General features: G+C 38.0%; 1 protein-coding gene across 2 annotated transcripts in view; it reads left to right on the top strand.

Moving 5' to 3' along the window:
* The first annotated feature begins 327 nt into the window (after positions 1 to 327).
* The window catches only part of LOC115629414 (Down syndrome cell adhesion molecule-like protein Dscam2), a 150,550-nt gene continuing 136,076 nt past the window's right edge, over positions 328 to 14,801 (top strand). The window contains exons 1-2 of one of the 2 annotated variants that reach the window (XM_030525871.1): positions 328 to 553; positions 12,573 to 12,714. In XM_030525871.1, the coding sequence (XP_030381731.1) occupies positions 12,651 to 12,714 (64 nt within the window). In that variant the 5' untranslated portion in view covers positions 328 to 553; positions 12,573 to 12,650. The remainder of the gene's footprint in view (positions 554 to 12,572; positions 12,715 to 14,801) is intronic. The other variant, XM_030525870.1, reaches the window with a different exon arrangement.

The following is a 14,801-nucleotide window of genomic DNA, read 5'->3' as shown; positions in this document are numbered from 1 at the left end:
TGGGTAGCTCAAAAAGGGCAATTTCCACAAGCCGAACTGAAGGGTACCTACCTAAGTACGTGACAGTTCCATGTATTAAGCGAGTTCAACAGGTATCTTTTTCCCGGGAAGAATTTCCCAAAATAGATGAGCCTTTCAACAACAGCGCGCTTTAACATACACACCACCACGAACAGCATCCACATGAGTATTACCCGGTTGGTTTTCATCCCATAATTCAGTCTCGTAACGGCCGTCGAGCGGATCGTAACTGAAGTTCTTCAGATTCTGTTTGCTCGTAGTGTGTTTACTCACGCCTTACTCCAGACCGGTTTGGTGGTTGTTTGTGTGCGTTTCGCGCTTCCCTGTGTGTTGCACTAAATAAATAAATAAAATAAGCAGAGTATTGAAAAATATATAAAAGCCAGCTGCAGTGTCTCAGCGCGTGGCTGTGGTGCAACATTTGATACAGAGTCGCCACCCCTGTGGATTAGTGGCACTTTGTAGTATTTTCAAATACAGTGTGTGATTTGTGAATGACTCAAATATAAAAAATTCAACAGCCCCTTCAACGGTATGGAAAAAACCTTGTTAGTTTCTCTCGACTTTATAAGTTAATTGGAGAAGGTGTTATGATTGTTTTAAATATTAATCTTTGATTCGGAATTGTTCACACATTGAAAGATAGTAAAAATGCACATAAAAATGAATATAATGTGATAAGTTTAGCTGTATGTATTTGTTATTGATTTTCCTGCAAGGCATAAGATTCGCTTTTCTTTATCCAGAAAGATAATTTTTTTCGTTTTGCTGTACATGTACAAAACTTGTGCGTATGTACATACATACAAATTTAATTGTGTGAGGCATCTGTCATATACAATGTATGTACATGTGCATGTTGTATACATACATATGTATATGTGCATGTCTATATATAAATATTTACGTATGTATTTGTTGCAGACATAAGATTCATCACACGAAACATTTTAGTTTCTATCAGTAGCTTCCTTTTTTGATACCTTTGCTATAGAAACTTTCGAGTATAAAATGGAAACTATGTACTTATAAGTCTACCTACATACACATGCATGCATGTATGTACATATGTACATACATATGTATATTTACATCTGTATTTACATAAAACTACCCAAGCGCATGCGTATTGCGCATTAATTTCCAACCCTGACTTGAGGCATTCATACATACATACATACATATGTTCATATACGATATGTTCTTATACATATGCCATAAAAATAACTTAATGCATATGTTTGTGTGCTCATACTTGTATATATGTATGTACATATTTTGCACATTAATTTATGTACATGTACATGCATACATAAAAATAAAAATACATACATATGTATATGAATAAACGGAGTACAAACAAGATAGACCGCTACAGTCGGGCAAGCCCGACAGCAAAATACCCTGTACTCTCCACAAAAGACGAAAATTTAAGAAAAAATTAAATTAATAATTAATATCTAGTTATAAACTGGAAATAGTAATACAATGTATGAGGGTAAAAAATGTGTAATTTATTAAAATTATTCAATATTTAGCAACAATGACACGTAGTAAACCTATTTGCAAAGAAATAAGAAGTTTAGTTGTAGATTATTATAAATCTGGGAATAATTTTGGTCGTCAGTTCAAATAATAGTGAACAATTTTTAATAAAGTGGAAATATTAAAAATAAAATCGCAAATAGAGGCCGAACATCGACAATAACAGCCATGGCCACAATTTTGAAGACATATCGTCCCCAATTTTTATGAAATGTAGCATCTGAGTGGTCTGAGAATATTAGAAAAATGGTTAAGATAGATGGTTAGATATAGGTTTTATAAAGTATGTATAGTGATTATCTATGTTACGTACTCAATGGCTTAACTTACTCTTTAGCCAAGGAAAAACTATTGGTTACGTTTCGTTCAAAGAAGAAGCGGGAAAGGATGTCTTGGACTCAAAGGCAATGGAACACAATCATATTTAAATGAATCTAAATTTGATGTCAGTGTGGATGATGCTCAAAAAATAGTCATCCATAAAGACTGCCTTAAAAGGACAGTTAAGCTTCCAGCAAGCATTATGAGGGGTTGTATGTCTGCCAAAGGGGTAGGACAACTTTATTTTATTAAAGGAATTGTCAACGCTGACAAATCCGATAAGATATTAGAAGAAAGTTTGCTACCATCAATACCAAAACTGGAAGACTGTGGTGAATACACATTTCAGCAGGATGGAGCATTACTGACACTGACAAAGGAACGAAGAAATGCCTGCAGTATAAGGAAATTGCCTATCAAATATTCCAGACCTAAGCCCAATCGGAAACACATGACGAAAAATAAACAAAAATATAAAAAATTGCCTTAAAAACATTTTTAGATTTAAAACGAAAGGAATGATTCATCTCTTATAGTCTCCGAGATCTAGGTTATCACACGGGCGGACAGACGACCAAACAGACAGACAGGGCTAGATCGACTCGTCTTGTCATGCTGATCAAGAATATATATACTTTGTGGGGTTTGCCACACCTCCTTCTGTGTTACATACACTCGCACAAAACTAGTATCCCCTTTTACCCTTTGGGTACAGGCAATAAAAAGTCTTAGTTATCAAAAAATGTATTTATTGTCGGACCTAGGATAGATCTTAAATAAAGATTAAAACAAGTAAAAGCTAAAGTCGGGTATCCCGACTTTGAAATACTCTGTACATATGCTTACAATGATTATAGAAATAAAAAAAATTTAGAGAATTAAACAAGAGAACGCTACAGTCGATCAAGCCCGACAGTAAAATAGCCTGTACTCTCCACAAGAAAGGAAATTAAAAAAAAATTAAAAGGAAAATTTGGATCTATTTTACCTCTCTCGGTATTCGAACTCACGTAAAGGGCGTATGAATGCACATATACAAAGAAATTGCGTCTATGTGAGTGACTGAATGTCTATGCGCGTCTATTCGTGTCTGTGTGATCATGTTTGCAGTCAACCAAAGCATCAGCATCAACAACAGCTGCGGGCAGCGCTTGGGCAGCAAATATATTTATGGCTATAACTTCTTGTTAAATCGGTCTATTATAATGAAACTTGGCATACGGACACATAATTACTAACTGGGGGTATTTGCAAAGAGAAAATATGATTTATGGTGGAGAGGGGGAAGGGAAGGAAATTCAAATATACACGTTTTCCGCATTTTCGTATTCACAAAAGGCATCTTTCTGCAAAATTTGGTGTCTCTAGCTCTTATAGTCTCTGAGATCCAGGTGCTCATACAGAGAGACAGGCGGACAGACAGACAGGGCTAGATCGACTCGTCTTGTCACGCTGATCAAGAATATATATACTTTGTGGGGTCTGCCACGCCTCCTTCTACCTGTTATATTTTCAGCTCCCGCAAACCTAGAGTATACTAGTATAATGTAATTCATGTACAGAGTATAAAAATTTTTAATCATAAATATAGGAACATGAAGTGAATTGCTGTCATAATGTTTACTCGAATGCGCTTGTTTCGAATGCGTATAGTACTCACTATAATCGCTGGAATAATTTTGAACTGAACTTTCTCTTGCTCGTTTGGCATCTAAATTTTTAACAGAAACTCGAAATATTAAGATATTTACCCCAAATTTAGTTTGTACGCATATTTGCATATTCAAGACGACATATCAAGTTTGGTTTAGTTTGGCCACTATTTCATATAGCTTAACTTAACTTTTGTTGGTTGTTTTCTTAATTCTGCAAGATCTGAAAGTTTACCAAAAATTGCTGCCAAAATCTTAAATACATGTATTTCACACAATCAGGTAACTTTGACTGCGCGCCAAGAAAATGGTGTTGCCATATCAGCAGGAATTAATTTAATTTTCGCTTAATTAAACAATTTATAATAAAATAAAAACAACATTTTTTGTATTTGGACCCAATTTTTTTGGACCTTCTGCCAAAAAAACGGGCAAAAAAACCATAGCGCAGTGAATACTGTTATGAGCAGTTGTTTGTAACACACAGAAGCAAGCGTGACAGAACGCCAAAAGTATATACATTTTTGATCAGGGTAACAAGCGGAGTCGATATAACCATGTCCGTCTGTATGAACGAAAGTATCCCAGATGTTACAAGAGCTAGAATTACCGAAGTTGGTTTCCAGGTTCCCCTAAGTTCAAGTTTCTTAATTTTTTCCGATGCAGGAGTTTTGATTAAAAACACTAACAAAGACATTATTCCTCACAAAAAATATCATTGAAATATAAACCTTATACTTGTAGTTTTTCTGAGCAATCTGCATCACAAATATTTTGCATATCCTACGTAAATATTATTAAATTAGCAAATTACTACATGTAAACTTAAAACACTAGCATTCACACACAGCATCCAAAACAGCTAGAGGTGCCCTAAAAAAAATTAAGGTTGTGACTTAAACGAACGTTAAAAACAAGAAAGGAATGCTAAAGTCGAGCAGGCTCAAATCTTAAATTAACTAAATTAATTTAATTAATTAACTAAATTAAATATAAAATATTCCATGCATGCATACATACATTTCCATTTACATCAGAATCGTTTCTATGCGTGTTTGTGTACTTGTACATATGTATGTATGTGTGCATTGGGCCTGGTTCTATGGCTATAACTTTCTTTATGATCATTCTATCATAATGAAACTTGGTATACGGATATATAATCACTAACCTAATGTGACTACCAAATTTTAGTTCAAAATTCCAAGAATTACGGGAGTTATAGAAAATCGTTAATAGTGGGGGAGTGGGGGGGTGGATCAGTTTGGTTATTCTAGCTTTTATACTTTCGGAGATCCTTGCGTTCATACAGACAGACAGACGGACAGACAGGCGGACATGGCTATATCGACTAAGCTTGTCATGCTGATCAAGAATATATATACTTTGTGGGGTCTACCAAGCCTCCTTCTGTGTGTTCCATGTGCACTCGCACAAAACTAATATACCCTTGTATCCTTTGGGTACAGGGTATAACAAGAAAGGAATACTAAAGTCGAGCGAGCTCAACTCTTAAATACCCTGTACCTCCCACCAAAAAAGAAAAAACAAAAAAATTTAATTAATTTTAAATGTATATTAATTAAATTGGTTAATAAAATTAAATACAAATTATTCAATACATATATACAAAATTGGAGTCATGTTCATATACAGTTTCAACAGCATACATTTACATCAGAATCGCGCATTTACATCACGTACAGACAGCACAAAGTTGGCTATAACTTTCTTTAGAATTGACCAATCATGATGAAACATGGATACGGATACATAAGCACTAATTGGCTGTAACTACCCAAATTAATATCACAATTCCAAGAATTACGGAAATTATAAAAAAAAACACAAATTGCGGAGGTGTGGGGGGGGGGGGGTGTATCAGAATAAAAAAAACAAATTTGACCTGCCTAGGGCTCAGGGGAACCTGGATACTAAGTTTGGTCATTCAAGCTCTTGTAACTTCTGAGATCCTTGCGCTCATACAGACGGACGGACAGACTGGCATGGCATGTCACCCTGATCAAGAATATATATACTGTGTGGGGTCTGCCACGCCTCCTTTTGCCTGTTACATACATTCGCACAAAATTAGTATAGCCTTTCACCCTTTGTGTACAGGCTATAATAAAATATATATTTGATGCAATTCTTGTTTCAATTAAGTACCAATTAACTGTGTATTAATTAAACACACTTGGCAAAATTGTATGCCGCCGATTGGGCAGGTCTGCTTGTTAGCGAAAATGTAAATGGTCATAAACTGCCATTTAAATTTACAATACGGACCAGGGAAACAAAATGTAAGTACATTTTTGTACTTTACAATATAATTCTTTTGTGGGATCAGATGCGCTTCTCAAACATTTCTGAACTAAAGGGTATTCAAGAGTTGAGCCTGCTCGACTTTAGCATTCCTTTCTTGTTTTTAAAACCGTGTAAAAAAGTACCGTGTATAAAAATAGTTAGGTGCATATGAACATATCCCTTTTGTATTGGTGTACTTACATACATTATTATATTAATTTCTTCTGTGATTCAATAAAAATAGCCACAAACATACTACGCAGTTTATCTTGTATTCTTTAAAAGAGCAAACAAATGGTACAAGTTCAAAGTTAATCGGTGTTATAACATCCCAAATCCGCTTAGTGCTCGCTTACACTGTAAAAGGAAAAGTTGAGTCAAAATTTCTGCTTCCAAGCCCTTAACGTTTGGGCTGTGCGTTAATAATGATATGGAGATGTATATAAAAACTGATTTAAATATAGAGATGTACAAAAGAGTTTGTCCTGTGATCAAAGCACAACTCAAACGGTAAAAACTAGGATACTGAAATACTGACTTGAGTATCCTTTTACAGTAAAGGTAAGCGATCAGAAGTTTTTTGAAAATTCGGACTCTAAAGGGAGGAAAACAAGCTTCAAGGTAAAACAAGAGAAAACGCTACAATCGAGCAAGCCCGACAGTGTAATACCCTGTACCCAGGTAAACTTCCGTCACTGAGTTATATGCGCCCATAGCAGCAGCAAAAAGAGGAAGAGGAAGCAGCAAAAAGAGGAATTTTATGAGAGAGAGTTGTTGTCAGTGAAAGACGTGTTTACTTGCGCTCTGTGTTTTTTTATTATTTTTGCCTTCTAAATCAGCTTTTAATTTGTGCATTATTGTTTTACTTTGTGAATTTTTATCTATTAGACCATTATTGTGCTCAGTTTTTTGGTTGTGCATTTAACAGGTATTTATTTAATACTTTTATTGTTTCGGCGTCAGTGCACTGCACTTTGTTTTTGCAATTATTTTGCATTTTGCTTTTAAGCAGCTATCTTTGCTTGCAAAAAGTTTGTGTGTGTGTTCGCGGTAGCCCTCTCTTTGTGCGTCTTCGCTCCCACTCAGCCTTGTTGTTGTTGCTTGTTTGCTGCAGTACCTAAAAGCTTTATCTCAGTGCCGCTTAGTTTTTTTTTTCTCTGTTTGTGCTTATACCGTTTTTCTTACGCTTTGCGCTAACTCACATATTGAAATCATTTACACTCGTATTTATTCCGCCCATAATGTCGTGCTGCAACAAGTCTTGCACTTTTAAAGATGCAATTGATTCCGATCAACTTCGGTTTGTTAGCTGTTGGTTGTGTGAGAATTTTATGCATATTAAATGTGCTGGATTAAATGGTCGTGACCTCGACAGAATCTACTCACCTAAAAAAGGCTGTGGTGGTTTGAAGTGGTCATGCCCTGTATGCATTGGCACACAATTTAATTTCTCACGTATGTATAATAACGTGAGAGATAAATTTCTTAAATTGCAAAAAATAACTAAGCAACTCTCAACTGAGTTTGACTCTGGTGAAGAGTTGCTTAGTCAATATTGGTTTGTGTCTCCGCCCAAGCGTAGGTTAGAGCCTCAATTTTTAGAGGTACCGCCTTGCTCGGCCCCGTCAACCTCATCACGCCCATGTTCACCAGGGCATCTCGATTTATCGCCGGTAATCTCGTTGTCTGCTTCCCCTGGAAATTTGTTTGAAATTTCCCCTATGCCTTCTCCTGCTGAAGTCGCAGTAGCCCCATTAATGGAACCTCCTGCAGTAAGCAAGTCAGCAGTTGCCTCGAAAGCTTCTAAAAAATCTTCTAAAAAAGCTTGCACTGCCAAATCCCCTGCCAAATCCCCTGCACTATCCCCTGTAGTTTCATCAGTTACTGCTGAAAGTGCGTCAATTCCAGCTCTTCCTCAGCCTCCGTCTCTTACTGTGATAGCTCCCCGAAAACAAGTTTTTGTATCTAGATTATCTTCTGATACCACTTGTGAATCCTTAGCAGCCTATATTGCTAGTAAATCGACAGCTAGTGTGTCTATTTCGAAGTTTAGTTTTGCTGAGCCTCGTGAAATAGCCTCGTTTAAAATAAGTGTTCCGCCGGAAGCTTTTACAATTATATGTGATCCAAAATTTTGGCCTCCACATATGATTGTTCATGAGTTCAGGCAGAAAAAACGAGTTTCGTCACTGCCTGTTGATTTACAGTCCAATCTTTCTTCGAAACCAACGTCAAGTTTGGCTTCAAAAAACTAGGCTCGCGATCCTTTTCGCTTAATATTCTGTATCAGAATGTTAGGGGACTTTTGTCCAAGCTTGGCAATTTATTTTTGAGCAGTTTTTCTTTCGATTCGAATATTATTGCGTTTTCAGAAACGTGGTTAAACCCCACGATTTTTGATAACGAAATTTTATCAGATGACTTTTGTATCTTTCGTCGTGATCGTCCGAGTCGTCGAGGTGGAGGCGTACTGATTGCAGTCAAATCCAACCTTCGGTCGGAAATCATTGATGTAGATGTGCCAAATGATGTTGAATTTGTTGCTGTTAAAGTAACTTTTCCGTCTTTTGTTCTATACATCACTTGCTCGTACATACCTCCCTCTTCTGATGTTCAGGTTTATATGCAACATATAACTTGTATTAAAGAAATTTTTACTCATCTTCGTGACAGCGACGCGTTTGTTGTGGTAGGTGATTTTAATTTGCCCAACATAGAATGGTCATACCTCAATGAATCAAATTATTTGGTGCCCTCTGCAGACCATGAATTTTTGGATTGCCTGTTGGACCTTTCTTTGTTTCAAATTAATCATATACCTAATCACCTTAGTAGAATGCTTGATCTCGTCTATGTCACTGACCCTAGTAGCGCAGTTGTCTCTAGGTCTTCACCCCTGTCAGTGCCTGAAGATACTTACCACCCTACTTTAGAAATCTCTCTGTCATTTTCAAATCACACCTTAATTCCTACACTTAATTCTAATAAAACAAGTCGTTGCTTTCACAAAGGAAATTTTTCTTTGCTTAATGAACTTATTTTAGCAACTAATTGGTCTTTTCTGTATAGTGCGGTTGATATCACCATAGCCGTTAAGTTTTTCTATGACACTATTAACGCTCTTTTTGATATCTGTATCCCAAATTGTGTCATATCGTCTGCGTCATCAAAACCTCCGTGGTTTTCGCCAAGACTTTCAAACTTAAAAAATGTTAAATCTAGATGCTTTAAAAAGTATAAGCGGTCGGGCCTATCTATTGACTTCTATAAATACTCTATAGCGAAATCCAATTTTGTCCTTAACTCACGGTGTTATAATAATTACCTTGCCCGATGTAAGATACAATTTGCACAGGACCCTAAAAAGTTCTATAAGTTCGTTAACTCTAAACGTAAAACTGCTTCGCTACCTTCATCATTTTTCCTTGGTGACAAGAAAGCCAGCAATGATTCTGAAGCTGCTGACTTGTTCGCCAACTTCTTCCAGTCAACTTATTCCTCTGTCTCTATTAGTAATACCTCTTATCCTTATAGCATTTCATCTTCCCACACTATTTACGCTCCCATAATTACTGATAGTTGTCTACTTTCTGCTATCAAATCCTTGAAGTCTTCGTACTCTCCTGGAGCAGACAACATTCCTAGTTGTGTACTCAAGGAATGTTCTAGTTCTCTTTTACAACCATTGCTTAAACTTTTTAATCTGTCGCTTAGTTCTTCAATCTTTCCAGCTATTTGGAGAGAATCTTTTATAATTCCTTTATATAAAAAGGGTGGTAAGTCTGATATTTCGAATTACAGAGGTATTGCAAAGTTGTCCGCTATACCAAAATTATTTGAAAAAATAGTTTGCGGCACTTTGCAGCATCTCTGCAAATCTGTCATATCTCCTGCTCAACATGGTTTTATTAAGAGACGGTCTACTACGACCAATTTGCTGGAATTTACTTCTTTGGTAAATGAGGCATTTATTCTAAAAATGCAGACTGATGTCGTTTACACTGACTTCAGTAAAGCATTTGACTCTGTTAACCATGACCTTCTGCTCTTTAAGCTTAGCCGCATAGGATTTCCTGCCGATTTGTTGCGTTGGATTTCGTCCTATTTAAAAAATAGGACCCAACGAATTTTGCTCAGGTCGCATATCTCTAAGCCCGTTTATGCATCATCAGGTGTGCCTCAAGGTAGTCATCTTGGCCCTTTACTTTTTACATTATTTATTAATGACCTCCCCTCTATCTTGTCACACTCTTATATACTTATGTATGCTGATGATGTGAAACTTATTCTATCTTACAAAAACCCTCTTCATTTTCAACGCCTGCAGGATGATCTGAACTGCATGCAATCTTGGTGCATAGTAAACCGCTTGTACCTCAATTGCTCTAAATGTAAGTTCATGACCTTTCATCGAACTTTGCCCCTCTTAGTCACATATACGATTGACAATGTGCCATTGCAGCGTATATCGACTGTTGAAGACCTTGGGGTTCTTTTTGATTCCAAATTGAACTTCAATCTTCACATTTCTAGCATTGTAAATAAAGCTAAGGGTGTACTTGGATTCATTAAACGATGGTCCAAGGAATTTACTGATCCTTATACTACCAAACTTCTGTACACGTCTCTAGTACGCCCTGTGCTTGAATACTGCTCTTGTGTCTGGTGTCCACAGTATAGAAAGTATCAGGAGCGTATTGAATCTGTTCAGAAGCAATTCTTGCTTTTTGCTTTACGCGGACTTAACTGGGATCCTAATGTTTTGATGCCATCGTATTCAAGTAGACTATTACTTATAAACCTTCCATCTTTAGAAAATCGTAGGACTGTTCTTGGAATAGTTTTTCTCCACAAGTTAGTTATCGGTGAGGTTGACTCCTCTGCCCTCTTAGGTCGCCTTAATTTTTCAGTTCCTTGTAGACCAACAAGGAATTATTTGCCGTTCATTTTGGCTAGATGCACAACCGATTACGCTTTGCACAATCGTTTTCGGGTCATTTGCAGTAATTATAATGATCTTTCACATTTACTTTCGACAGAACTCTCTCTCTGTTCGGTAAAGATTATTCTTTATAATTATCTTCGGGAAAATCTCTGACCACTTCTGCTGTGAGTCGGGGCATAGCTAGCCGGACTGGCATTTAAATTTTCCCCCACCGGGTTGTTTCTCTTTCTCTGTCTTTGTATCTCTCTTTCCCTCTTATTTTTTTCTTTTTCCTCTTCCTCTTTCTACACCTTACTTTTTCTAATTAGTTCTTAAGTAGAATTAATTCTTCTCTTCTACTTGCTATTTGTTTAGTTTGTTAGGTCTATAATGTCTCTGACCACATTTGGCTGTGAATCGGGGCATAGCTGGCCAACTGGCAAATAAAATTCCCCCAACGTGTCGGAGGCATTAATAGACGTCATTGTATAGCTCTCCCTTAGGCTTTCTTATCTTTTAAGTTTAACTTATAATGTAATACTATAAATATTTTTATTTTACTTTCTAATATTACCAATTATTTATTGACAGTAAATTTGTTGATTTTTATAAATAAATAAATAAATAAAAAGAATTAAATAAAAGTTCAAACAACAGTAGATAATTATATATAAATTATGTGTGCAAAGTTAGGTTTAGGTAGCATTTGAAATGTGGATGGTATTGAAGAAATTCTGTAGCAGCGGAAGGGGGGAAAATTAAAAACAAAATAAATAAACTCGTCCTTTCTCGGACCTAGGAGAATCTGGATACTAACTTTGGTTGTACCAGCTTTTATAGTTTCTGAGATCCTTGCGTCATCCAGACGGACAGACGGAAGGACATGTCTAGATCGATTTCTTTCGTCATGCTGATTCAGAATATACTTGTATATACTTTATTCCTTATGCATGTTACATACTTTGCACAAACCTAATATACCCTTTTTACCTTACGTGTACAGGGTATACAAAATTAAACTCGTGTTGCCTGGATTTTAGAAGAGTCTACATAAGCCAAGCCTTAAACTATCGACACGATTCGGGTGCTGAAGTTTGTGGGCGTAGTACTGAAGAGAAATTAATTCGTTAATAACTTCTTATAATTAACCGGGATGGGAGAAATCGATCTAGGCATGTCCGTCCGTCAGGATTTCGGAAATGGCTGAGCGCACATTCGAGTCTAGCTCCTAGGAAGCGTTGTCTTGTCCTTGACAAGGCTTGGCAGTCGCAGAAGTCGTTGTGATAGAGTCCTATTCTGGCGGCATGTGTGCCGACCAGCCAGGGCCTCGTGATGGCTCTAACTACGGCTGAGCATTGACTTCTGCTCAGTTTGCAGAGCTCTGAAGATCGCATCTTGTTACGATTGGGCCATGTCTGAGTGCGATTTTTTAGGAGGCTGTTTCGCTGGTCCAAAGTGGTTCCGAACTGACAGTTTACAGCTGGCCATGAGGTAGACTGAGACTGTTGCAATCTCGTGAAGAGATTTGCGACAGTTCTGTACTGACATCGAGTGCGATGTAATGGCATTTAACGATTTTATTGCCGCTTGGCTATCCGAGTATATACAGATTTCTCTGATGTGTGTGGCTGAGCGCACATTAACCAAACTAAAATTTGTCGACATTAACCAAACTTTGCACACGTAATCTTAATACAATTATCAACTTTTGTTTAAATTTCATGCCCTGTCGGGCTTGCTCGACTGTAGCGATCCCTCTTGTTTATATTTCACTTTTAAAATAAATATTTTCTTTATTACAGAATCTAATTTACATCTTTATTAGAGTCGCTGTTTAATATCGTAAGATCAATAAGAGGAAACATAACGGATCACACACAATGGCCAAAATATGGAATATGTGTCTCAGTAGTCTTATACAATTGGCTGCTGTTATTGGGATTGGTAAGTATTATTTTATTACTTGTTCTATTACGTAATTTTATATATTGGGAAACTCAAATGGTTAATATACATATCGCCATCTGGCGAAATTATGAATGTAAAATAAGAGAGAACGCTATAGACGTATATACAATAAAAGCACTGGCTTACACTGAAGCGCACCGAAGCAAAAGAAGAAAAATAAACAGCACAAATCGACTTTCAATTTTTAAGGGCTTTATTGCTAGCCATGCAAGGCTTAGCATACGCATAACATAAGTTGTGGACCTTAACTTAACAGCGAGAGAGCAAGAAAAGACAAACTATTTACAGCTGTTACATTCATGAGCGCACTTAAAATTATTGCTTACAACAACTTAAATCTATAATTCAAATAACTTAAATCTACAATTCAAATATTTGCTGACTTAATCAACTTATTTTAAATTTAAGGCATGAAATGCCCAAACATCGGCCGCGTTGAAGCATTTTGCTTCAAGACAGCTCGACCGGTACAGGCGCCAAGCGATGTATTGCCCTCTTAAATACGTCTACCTTCGTCCTTATCGTCGCGCACTTTTCCATCTGCGTCTTTTATCGTCTCTTGTCCTCGTGGACGAGTACGATTGTTCCGTCCTCCAGATTTGGCCGACCTACTGCCCTCTTTTGGCGCTGCTGCAGGCTCAGCAGGTACCGCAGGTATCAAAACCGCTGCTTGATGCCTGAGCTGCCAGCGTTGCAAGTAGGTCTCTCCGGGTTGCGCTGACCCGGTTTGCAGCGGTACGACTGTGCCACCTACGAGTAGGTGAGCTGGAGTGACCGCCTTGTCGTCGTTGGGATTCACTCCGTCCATCACGATTGGCTGCGAATTGAGGATGGCCTCTACCAGGACGATCGCCAGCTCATCCTGCCCCACCTTGGCGCTTCCTAATGCCTTGAGGAGGATTTTACAGACGTTTCCCATAGGCCGCCGAAATGCGGCGCTCGATGGGGAATAAACTCGAAGGTTATCCCTCTGGTGGCAGCATACGACGTGATGGTATCCTGGGTGCTGATAAAAGCGCGCTGCACCCACAAAGTTGGTGGCATTGCCACAGTAGATTCGACTGACAGCTCCACGGCGACCCACTAACGTGTATATACACATAATAAAGGAATTAGCAGTCAAGTGGGAAACAATATCAATGTGGACAGCTTTAGATGTAAAACACACAAAAACGGCAACGTACATCTTAACTGGCGCACTGCCACGCATTCCCAGCGTGACAGGAATTGAACCACAAAAGTTCATTTCGCTGACTTCAAACGGCCTACATCCATGTACCCGATCAGTAGGTAACTCTCCCACTATGTGGTTGGCTAGTATTGGCTTGTATCAAAAGCAATGCACACACTGCCGAACCACTGCGTTCCAGGCCAAGAGCGCACGAGAGCCTGCATGTCAATTGGTAAGGTGCAAGTACCGCAAATACAGAGTAACAAATCGCCATCCTTTTGGCACAAGCAATAGGAATTTCGCATTGTGGGGCAACGGCGCTTTGAGTAAACGGCCGCCAACTCATACCAACATCAAAGTCCGCTTTCCATACTGATCAGGACTCAGAAATGGATTAAGCTCCTGGTACGATGGTTGCAGGACCATCGACTTGTCTAATTTGGCTATTTTGGCTGCGAAAGCAGTATGCTGAATTAAGTTCACAATGGCCGAAAAAGCGAAGTGAAATTCAGCCGAAGTTGGCACAAGCGATATGTGCCTGACCCCTTTCCGTTTATAAATCGGAAAATGTTCGACACTATGCGGAGAATTTTTAAATACGACGACGACCTTTCAATTAAATCTAAAATTGGATACGAAGCATTATCGGCCGCGATGAGGACCGTCGCATTCTTCCGCTTCACCAGCACTGATTGCTCTTTGGTCAACTTAATGTGAAGATTAGTTGGCCAAAGGTTCTGGTCACTTTAAAAACTTTGGACCACCAAACTAATGTGAATCAATAAGTTCTGAAGTGGAACACCCACGAGAATTTAAGTGAGCTGGATTTTCTGCAGTCGGTACATGGCGCCAAGAGGCGTCTGATGTCAATTCCTGTATGGTAGCAACTCTA

Source organism: Scaptodrosophila lebanonensis, unplaced genomic scaffold, assembly GCF_003285725.1.
Source record: "Scaptodrosophila lebanonensis strain 11010-0011.00,11010-0021.00 unplaced genomic scaffold, SlebRS2 tig00000145-arrow-arrow-pilon, whole genome shotgun sequence".
Lineage (NCBI taxonomy): Eukaryota > Metazoa > Arthropoda > Insecta > Diptera > Drosophilidae > Scaptodrosophila > Scaptodrosophila lebanonensis.
This window is presented reverse-complemented; position numbering and strand designations above follow the sequence as displayed.